This window comes from Miniopterus schreibersii (genome assembly GCF_964146895.1).
Source record: "Miniopterus schreibersii genome assembly, chromosome: 4".
NCBI lineage: Eukaryota > Metazoa > Chordata > Mammalia > Chiroptera > Miniopteridae > Miniopterus > Miniopterus schreibersii.
The window spans coordinates 21806953-21817626 of record NC_138105.1 but is presented as its reverse complement, the minus strand read 5'-3'; the positions used below and the strand labels follow the sequence as shown (position 1 = coordinate 21817626).

The window sequence follows — 10674 nt, the reverse complement described above, 5'->3', positions numbered from 1 at the left end:
CTTTCCAAAATGTATAACATCAAGCCTTTCTACCCAGATCTTTTACTGAGATTACTGAAGCGACAAACAAACAAAAGACAATTGGGATGAATCTAGGAGGGCTTTCAGAAGCTTTTTAAAAAAAGACCTTGGACATTAAGGAGAAAAAAAAGGTTTTCGTTCTTCAGAACATTTATTGCCATCTAACATCATATGTATATATTTCTTTACTCTTTTTATAGACTGTCTTACCTCATGGGAATTTCAGCTCTATGAAACCAGGCCTGTGTCCCCGCTACCAAAACAGTTCTGGATATTTTGTAAGCACTCTGATGTTTGCTGAATGAATGAGAGTACTAGAATTCATCTTTTAAATTGTGTAATGAAGATACTTAGTTGAATGGATTCCAGCTTAGCACTTTAACTATTAGGTCTCTATTACATGCCTTGTAAGAGATGAAGTGGAAACTCAACTAAGAAACTAGACACTCACATGTTCTCATTGAATTTTTGGACCTTGGCCCCAAAGTTACCAGGTTCCTGGAATTATTGCTTAGAGAACCTAACAGAATAACAGTTATTAATATTTTCCCAGAGAAAGGATATACTTTCTTTGATGTATTTGACAAGAGAAAATAACCAAAAAAGTGTAAAAATTTTTTTAGAGTTTACACGGATGGCAGGCAGTGTTAAGAGCCTTGTAGTTTGATGTTGGTGCCCTGGTTGAGAGCCCCTAATATCATCCCCAACTGTTGGGAATGAAGGACAGGCATTCAGGTGGGGCAGCAAAGTAGTGCCTTTAAGAGACAACATAGTGACCTGTATTTGTACTTCAGAGTAAAAGATTAATTTTGCTGAAGACTCCTTGTGATTGTAGGGGGGAGGGAAGCACGGGGGGATTTGGGTGATACCACCATCAGTTAAGATTAATTAATAATAAACACTCCTTGGTTGCGTTTCTTTACATAAGATTCTGTGAATTGTACAGAATTTTAGACTAAGTGATAGCAGTGAAGGGGAAGGTGACTGCAAGCACAAAGCAGTTACGTATTAGCAGTAAGACTGCAAAGATGACCATCTGAAAAGAAGGGGCCTTTTTAAATTTATTGTCTGTTTAATGAGCTGCTGAAGTTCACCAACACCCATTCTGCCCTTTGTTAATTACAGAACACCTCTGTCCAGCTGCCTACCACCTTTCCCAGCCTCTCCTTCAGCTAGGGGTGGTCCTGTAGCTAAGTTCTGACCAATAGGATTTGAGTAGAAGTGATAGTGCTGTTTTGGCGGAATGCACCAAAGAGCACTGTTCTTGCCCCCTTTCCCTTCTCAGTGGCTAGGATGCAGGTATGATGGCAGGAACTAGATAGAGTAGCCACCTTGAAGTGCACGTGGAAGCTGGGAGATAGGATGGCAGCTGTGCTACTCCTGGAAGGTTATGTGCACAAGAAACTAAGAGATGGAGGGTGTTCTCTGGTATAACAGTTCAGAATGTAACCTAATTAATACTTGCTCATTTGCTTGGTCTCACCAAACCTTTATTGAGTGTTCTCTACAAGTAGGCTTTATGCTGGGCAGCAGGGAGGAGCAGGGAGTCGCCTCCTGTCCTCATGGAAAGGGAAGCTGTAACAGTTTCGTGTTTTCAGTCCCTATCTAGTTAGGGTTATCTGATCAGTTTGGAGGGTGGAAAAAACACAGGAACAGAGAAGAAAACTAAAAACAGACTCTGCTTCTGTTTTTCTATTTTTTCAGAATACAGTATTCTGGAATACTGCAATATTAGGTTGTTTGCTCATTCATTCAACTAATATTTGAGGGCCTGTTAGATGTCAGGCTTAGAGTGAAACAAAAATGCCCTCAAGGAGCTCCATTCTGGTTACAGAGACATAAAACAAGCTAAGTGAAATGTAGTATAGGGTAGTGATAAGTTCTAAGGAGAAAAAGCAGGAACGGGAGATTTGAAATATTGGGTGGGAGTGGGGTAGGAAAGCAGTTGAAGCTTTAGATCAAAATGCCAGGGAAGGGCTCGCTGAGAAGGAAATCTTTGACCTAAGTCCAGGAAGAGGTGAGGAAGGTGGTTTGTGAAGTAGTGATTTAGCTGATTCTTCGTCAGGCAATTCAGAAGTCATATGGGTCATACTGTAAAAATCTTAGTGTCCCTGTAGGAAAAGGGGTAGTTCAAGCAGAAATAGCTAAAAGAACTAACTTTTTAATTGTGTGTTCTTTTAGCGTCTGTGGAAGATACAGTAATAACTGAGGTTTTACATAGATGGAGACAAGAAATGTCAGTTGCTAACAACTTTGCGGATTACCACCTCCAGGAAACTGGCCGCTCGGAGGGTCAATCAGTAAGGGGAGTCCAACTCAGTATTTCATCTGATACAAGTTTAGTTTAAGGCAGAAAATAAAGGTGAAGCGTTCAGAGGAAGAACCCATGGGCAAATTTGTACCTTAACCTCTGGCTCTGTCTTTTCACTATGTTTCATTCAACAGATACTTCTTCATTGCCTATTTTGTGTTGAACAGGGTGCTAGGCATTGGGAAAGCAGCAGTGAACGAGATGGATGTTGTCCCTGACCTTGTACAGCTTATGTGTTGGTAGGGGGAGAGACATGAGGCTATGACTTAAAGCTATTTAATAGCTGTGGTAAGGGAACTGATTGGGGGCTATGAATGAATGAAACTGATGTGAACTCAGCAAGTCCTTTTTGATGAAGAGAGATTTAGGTTGAGACCAGAAGGCTAAGAAAGCATTAGCCAAATGAAGGACGAAAGACAAACAGCTTAGGCAGAGAGACCTGAGAGATTGAAAGGCACTAGTGACTAAAGCCTGGACCACAAGAGGAGTGTGAGGAGATGAGGCTGGGGAAGTTGTTGGGGTCAGATGATGCTGGGTCTTGTAGGCCAAGATTACGGTTTTAATTTTTGAGACCCAAGAGAAGCCACTGGAATGTCAATGGGATTGGATGTGTGCTTTGATTTCAGAGGCAAAAGTGGGTGTTAAGCTTTGAATTCAGGTGGTGCTGGTGGAGATGGAGGGGAGCAGATGGAGTGGTGGGGTGTCTAGGTGATGGATTGCATGTGGGAAGGATGAAGAACAGTTTGGGGTCAAGAATTACCACCACATATTTTTACTTTAGGCAACCAGATGCAGTTTGCTGAGATGGAGAAAACTGGAGGAAGACCTAGTTTATATGGAAAGGTGAGTTTTAGACATGCTGAATTTGAGGTTCCCTATGAGATATGCAAATGGAGGTGCTGAATGAACTCAGGGATAAGGTCTGGAGAGAGTTATTTGAAAAGCACCGGAAGCCACATGAGTGGATGAGCTAGTTTAGTGGAAAGCACTGTGGGAAAGGACCTAGGACAGCCGCCCTCCAGCTCTGGGCATATCCACTGGGAAATGGCAGACCTCTTTACTGTTCTGAGTTAGCACATGCCTTTTGAAAAGGAATGCAAGTCACTGAGGGAAAGCAGTTACTGTTTGTATTACTGCAAACATTTCTGGAATGGTCATCCTGTTTAGTAAGAATGATAGCTCACATTCAGAGCACCTCCTACATGTCAAACATCAGCTAAACACTACCTACAATGTCTCATGCAATGTCAAAAATCCTATGAGGCAGATGCTATTATGTCCATTTTACAGATGAGGAATCAGAGACTCCCAGATATCCAGAAACATGATCAAGGCGTAGAGTGGATGACCAAGGTCAGGTTATGTCACTCCAGGACTGAGGCTCTTTGCTGCTGCTCCCTGCTTCCTGGCATCTGCAACCATTTTCCTTCATTTCCACCCCATCCCTCACCTCCCATCAGAGAAATATATTCTCAACCTTCTTGCCTGCTACCCAATGGCATTGCAGCCCAAACACCTATATCATGGGTCCTATCCTATTTTTAGCCTGCCATGCTCAGCTCCCCAAAGGTGGTTACAAGGCATCATGGGACTTCAGAAGAGCAGATGGCAGGAGGAAGTGTGTATAGACTGACTACCTGATATCCATCTAAATGTCCAATACCATATTGTAGTCCACTTACCTGCATATCAGTAGAGGGCAGACATGAACGCAGGCACATTCCTACTTTCCAGAGGAGAATCTGGGGCTAGGTCCCACATGAGAAAGGGACCATTACTGCTCAACTGGTCTAACACTAGCCTAGGAAAGGGAATGAAATTATTCATGGTCACAGTACTTACTTTAAAAAGCAGAACCTTAGACTAGTCCCCCCCCCCCCCCTTGGTTTCTAGATCCCAGCTCTGGAGGCCCAGTTACCAAGGAGTTTCTTCCAGAAATGTCTGTTCATTTGAAGTGCTGAAGCCTTTGGTTTCAGTGGCTGAGGCCATTGCAACCCTTTAGAGACATCAGAGGAATGCTTTCCAAGTTGTCTCCATGTTAGCACTTTTTAGCTTTAACCTCTGTATGCCTTGGGCCAGTATTTTATTAATGTATCCCAACAGCCTCCTGGATCACTGTGCCTTTAGCTGATTCTGGCCCAGGAACTCCAAGTGACCTCTAAGCCAGTCATCCACTCATATTCTACCCTGCAAGGACCAATCCTTGCATTTGTTTGTGGGCACATTTGTTTGTAGGCACATTTGTTTGTAGTCCCCAGGGAGACCACATCCTGTTTGAGGGCCAGCTTCTCTCTCTCCCTCTCTCTCTTTTTTAAAGAATAGTTTTTTATTTTTAGAGAGTGAGGAAAGGAAAAGACAGAAACATCCATGTGAGAGTGCAACATCGATCGACTACCTCTTGCACCCCCCTGCTGGAGATGGAGCCCGCAACCCAGGCATGTGCCCTGACTGGAAATCAAAGCAGCAACCTCTCCGTGCATGGGAGGGTACCCAACCAAGCCACACCGGCCAGGGCCAGCTTCTCCCTTGTGTGTTGGGTGCTAGCATGTTTCATAGGTTATGTTGTTTAATATTATGTTGTAGAGCTAAGTGATATAATACTCATTTCACAGATGAGGAAACAGGCTGAACAGTGGAGCTGGGGTTAAAGCCAGACAATGAGACTCCAGAGCGAGTGCTTCTGACCTCTCTGCACACTGCCTTCAGGTCTATCCATGGGAAGATGTTGAAGAGGAATGCTCTGCCTCTACATTAATCTCCTACCCCTCACAGCCCCCAGATCAAGGCCCAAGGGTCCCCCATATCAGCATTGTGTGACTTCTTTATGCCAGCCTGGGGTATTCACATCTCCTTACATTTATTCCATTTAGTTGATTCTGCAACCAAGGGTAACAGATTAGCTGAGTTACCCTTACTATGTAGGCTGGAGAGATCTGGTTACATTTCCAAAGACCAAACTAAAATGTTCTGTGAGTTATCACAGAATTAGCACCATTAGGACTTGGCTGGTGTTAGCTCTTCGAGATGCATAATTAAGCCCAAGGTGAAACATCTTCTGCTCATCTCTGCTGCCAGGAGGGACTCTCAGGCACGGGCTGAGAGGCAGTTAGGAGCCCAGGCCTGAGACTCCAGCCCTAGCACGTATTCTCCCCAGCCTCAGCCTGAGTCCTTAGACAGGTTTCTGTCTGACAACCCTTACCAAAGAATTGTGTGCCTGTGTGCATTCTGCCAGAGGTACGTGTCTTAGCATTCTTCAGGTTCTCGACATCTGAGTGACCCCAAATGGTTTAAAACACAAATCTACCAGATCATTTTTTGTTGTTGTTAATCTTCACCTGAGAATATTCTTTTCCATTGCTTCCCAGAGTGAGAGGGAGGGAGGGAGAGAGAGAGGGAGGGAGGGAGAGAGAGAGGGAGGGAGGGAGGGAGGGAGGAAACATCTGTGTGAGAGAGACACATCCACTGGTTGCCTCCTTGCACCCCACCAGGGGTAGGGGGCTAACCCACAACCCAGGTACCTGCACTTTACTGGGAATCGAACCCTCAATCCTTCCTTGCTCTGCCAGTGCTCTAACCACTAAGCCACACCCGCCAGGGCTACCAAATTCTTTTTTAGTCAAACATTCTCTCAGCTCTAGTGCCCCAGAGCCAGGTGACTCCTGAAACTTTTAAATGCCCATAAACTTCCTAGAATTAGGCTCACTTTGAAAATAGTCAGGATAACCACAATTCTTTCTTTTCCCTCTCAGGTTCTTTGAGATTGTCTCCTCCTGATGGGGTTTACTCATCCACTGCTTTCTGCTGTGCTCTCCAGTGCTGGCCGCCTGCCTCGTTTGGGAATAAGTGCTGAGCAGCTGTCTCATTGCCTGACCCTTAGGCCCTTCCTTCACCAGCTGGTTCTGGTCCAGATAGAGCTCTTGGAAGGGTTCAGGCCCAGGATGGCTCTGAGAGCAAAGGAAAGAACAGGGAAGGGAACGTAGCCATGGAGCCCCTTTTCAGGGGATTTTTTTTCAGCAGACAAGGCAGCAATTCCCCTTTCAGAGCTGCTCTAAAAACACTTCCCAGAGCAAGTAACTGACTGACCCAGGGGGAAAGCTGGAGAAGAGGAGTACCATTAAAACTGACCTGGGCCACAGCAAGGCAGGAGGCGGCTGCGCTTGGCTCTCAGGATGCTCAAAAGGATGCCCAGCCCTTATCCCACTTTCCAAAGTGGCACAAACAATGACCAGAGCATTCTCAGCACTGGGTCTAATTCGGTGAGGTTTTATTGTAGGAACGCAGCCCCTGTATATTGGGGACGTGGGTCCCCACGGCAGGGTGCTGCCAGTGGGACCCTGTGTCTCTAGACTGGCTTTCCCTCCATCCGTGCCCGCAGGAAAAACTGGATCCTCGGACCCAGTGAAACTCCCGCTCCCCTCACTTCTCCTGGGGCACGCAGTCCCCAAGGGCCATCATTTCACAAAGTCAGGCTGAATTCACGCTCGGGACCTAGCAGGGTCCTCGGTGCTAACGAGAAGGAGAGGTGGTAGCTGTCGCAGGGCCAGCGAGTCCCACAGGCATGTCCCGGCCAGTTGCGCGCTCGCCCTGCCTGCCCCTTACGTGCGCAAAGCGAAGTCTGCAGGCGGCCCCGAAGACGCCTCTGTCTGTGGCGCGCGGTCTCAGGAAGGTCCCAGCTGGGCCCGCTGTCCCGGGGAAGGAAGGCTCTGCCAGGGGATCAGAGCCTTGGTACCCCGTGGCTAGTAGGAGCGGGAACCTAGGCAGCCCTGACGCCCCCGGCTCCCTTTACGCCCAGGTTGCCGCTTGAGGTCCGGAAGGGTCTTTGGGTCAGAGTGCAGTGTGCCCACGGCCGGCGACCCCCAGAGGTCAGGATCCCCGAACCCCCGAGGTCAGACCCGGCCTGCTCGGCTCACACCCACGGCTTGTAGCGAGACCCGACACGGCACCGGCGGGCCAAGGCTCGCTGCGCCGTTACACCGGCCGCGTCTTCCAGGGCGCACGGGCGTCGCGCATGGAGCGGTCGTGGGGCAGCGCGGGGAAGGCGGAGTGGCGCAGCTGGCAGCCGATGAAGAGGACGACGAGCGCCACGGAGAGCAGCAGCAGGAAGAAGAGGAGCAGGTAGGTGGGCAGGTCGGGCTTCGCGGCCGCGCTGTCCCGTATGCCGCGCGCGGTGGCCAGCTCCAGTGGCAGAGCGCCCTCCGCCCTGACCGTAGCTGCCAAGGCCAGCGCGCCGCCCACCGCCGCCTCGAGGCCGCCTGTGGCGTTGAACACGTCGCGGTACATGGCCCGCGGGTGCCCGGCCGACTCGCTCACTGCGCCTTGCTCGGACTAGTGCTGCCCGGCGCCTCCATGGCACGTCCTCCCGCCCCGCCGCGCGCTAGGGACCCGGAGTCCCGGACTGCAGCGCGGTCGCCCCCTTGCCTCCGCGCTCCGCTGTCCTCCCGGTGGGGTGCAGGACCCCTGGGCTGGCAGCTGGGCAGCTCCGCGCCGGGGCCCTCGGGCTTTCCCTGCGTCTCGTCGTCCCCGCCTGCGGTGCCGGATCGCCCGTCTCTAGGTTTTACAGCCGCCCTCTGGGCTCGGACCCCCAGCTCCGGTGAGCGCCTCACTCCGGGCTGCCTGCGGGCTGCGGCGGCGGAGAGGCGCCTGGTGAGCGAGGCCACAGCTCGGGTTCCTGCTGGGTGCCGTCGGGAGGCCTGGTCCACCGAGGGCAAAGGCTGGGAGTCCTCCGGCGCCGCCTCTGTCGGCGTGGCCCTTGCAGCCTCTAGGCCCTGTCCAGACGCTGGAGCGCGGCGACCCTGTCCCGCTGGCGTGAGCTGCTGCGCTCCTGTCTTGAGCTGGAGTCTGAGCGCTGAGGCGGGTCTGAGCGAGCTCAGGTCCCGGGTGGGGGGCGGGACTGGCAGAGGCTGTCCCCGAGAGTGGCTGAGAACCAATGAGGGTGAGAGCGGACAGGGCTGTGACTGCTCCTGCCCGACCTCACATCACTCACAGACAGGGACGCACAGAGAAGGAGGGAGAAAAAACACTGGGTCACAGAAAGACTGACAAACAGGTACAGACATATCAACAGAGACACGCAAAATAGACAGTTGTGGACAGCAAGCGGACTCAGAGACAAGGTGAGCCAGGCATGCACCGGGCTTTCCTATTCTTGACATTCTCCCTCTTGGCCAAGCCCCTTGGCACAGAGCCCCACTGGCCGCTGGGTCTCTCAGGCAGGGCATTAGCCTCCAGGGGAAGCCAGGGACACTCCCAGGCAAGCTGGGGCTGGTTTGGTGGGCTCAGGCGACTCTAGCTGTGACTTGAGGGTACATGTGCTTCCCCTACCAGGATCTCACTCGCTGAGCTCCCTGGCCTGGCCAGTTCTGGTACAGGGGCAAGAGGAAGAGTGATGCTGGTGATGGCCCACCTGCCCTTGGCAATCCTGGCAAAGGCCTGAGGGCCAAGACAGAGATGAGCAGTGAACAGAGGTGGCCAGTTTGGACCACCACTTGTTCCCACAAATCCCAGCTCAGCCCAGGACAAACACCCCTGTGAGCTCTTTGACGTTGAAATTGTGGTTCCAAATCCTGACCCTGAAGAGTGTTTGACTTGGCTGAGTGAGGTGCAGAGTGTTTGCTGATTGAGGTGCAGATGTGCTCTAGAGGCCCTATTCAGTGATTTCTTATTAGTCCCACAGACAGGTTTCTGTGGGCCTCCCTGGATTGGAAGGGGGCTGTGTGTGTGCAGACAGGGTGGGCAGCAGGACCTGGTAGGACTCAGCACTGCCCCTCTGCCCACCTTGGGTCCTGGGGAGCTGCCCATTGTGCTCCAAGGACACCAGACCCTGAGCCCTATGTCCGGCTGCTTAGGGCAACCCCTCCTTTTCCATATGGGAAAGCTGGCTCTGAGAGGGGCAAGGCTTATCCCTGTTAGCACAAGACAGCCACATGAAGCAGTGAAGCAGCAGTCATGGGAGTGGGCCACTTGCACGAGGGACCCAGGTCCCTTTCTCTGAAAGCCTGACCTGTTTTGACATCATTTTACTCAGCCAGCAGGACCCCAGGTGACATGATGTGAAACCAGAACAGGCTCCTGACCAGCACTGTTAGCCATGGGGAGGGCCAGCATGGGGATTGGATGGAGGCGAGTTTATCCAGGTGGAGCCCCGGCTGTCCCTGAACTCCCTGGGTTCTGGTAAAGCTTGACTACAGGGCTTGAAGGACTTGGTTTGTAGTCTGGCCTGGAATTTCCTCCTTGTATTTGCATGGGGAATAACATGTCCCCGCTGTCCCCACTACCTCTGCACGCCACCCGTGAGTTCAGGTAAGACACTAGGCGGTGGCAGGAAGCCTGGGCAGCTTAGTAGGGAGGTCCTAAGTGGAATCTGGGGCTATAAAATGGGGCTTTATGGTAAGTGACTTCTGGTTTTGTTCTGGAAATATGCTGTGAGCATTCAGGAAATGGGTATGGAGCAGAGAGAGTCTGTGAAGGGCTTGGTGTGGGTGGTGGAGGTGGTAGTAGTGGAGTTCCTGCAGCTCCATTGCTCGTGTTGGGGTTTAGGAGGGGTAATCTGTGAACCTGTGGTCATTGACACTGCTCATTTCTCCCCCACAGCTGCTGCTTTTCATAATCATATTGAATTTTGCAGAAGTAACACATGCAAGGTCTTGCAGCCTGTGAGTGGTGGGCTGGGACTTGAACCTGGGCAGCCAGGCTCCAGAGTCCATGCACTCAACCACTGCCATGGCCACCTCTAATGGCAGAGCAGTTCCAGTAGCTGCCATTCGCCGATCTCTTCCCATAGGCTGAGCACTGGCTTGGGCCTCAGCATGATCTTTCTCCTCACAGCAACCTGTGAGATGGGCACTTCTATCTCCCCCATTTTCCCAAGGAGGAAGCTGGAACCTTGAGAAGTGGTGTCACTTGCCAAGGTCACACAGCCAAGTCATGGTGTAAGAGAGTCTTAGATTCTGTAGCCAGTGCTTGTCCACTCATCTTAAGCTGCTTCTTCTAATGGGAAGCTTGGCAAGGGCATGCGGTTAAACTGCCTTCCTTGCCTTTTGGTAAAGTTGGAGAAGGTATATTGCCTTTTTTTTTGGGGGGGGGGGACACTGCTTCTTTTCTGAAAGATGTTCAGAGACCCGAGAGGGCAGTCATGTTCTCTGAATATCCCCAGGCAGGAAATTAAACAAGGCTTGGAGCTATGTAAATGCAGAGATGAAGTTTACACAGCTTTACACAAGCCAGAGCGACCTCCCATTAAGGGAGCTTTGTGTACCCACACATTTAAGTCTCGAAAAAGATTATAAAGGGGCTCAGAGGTTGGCTTTGACAGGCAGGGATCACAAGGCTAGGACCCCAGAGTG

General features: G+C 50.8%; 1 protein-coding gene across 1 annotated transcript; it reads right to left on the bottom strand.

The window, feature by feature from the left end:
* Window positions 1-6589: 6589 nt before the first annotated feature.
* On the bottom strand, window positions 6590-8157 carry SMIM32 (small integral membrane protein 32). The gene has a single exon (XM_081136049.1). It carries the CDS (start codon window positions 7610-7612, stop codon window positions 7301-7303), a length of 312 nt encoding a protein of 103 aa, XP_080992175.1. The 5' UTR covers window positions 7613-8157; the 3' UTR covers window positions 6590-7300.
* Window positions 8158-10674: the final 2517 nt, after the last annotated feature.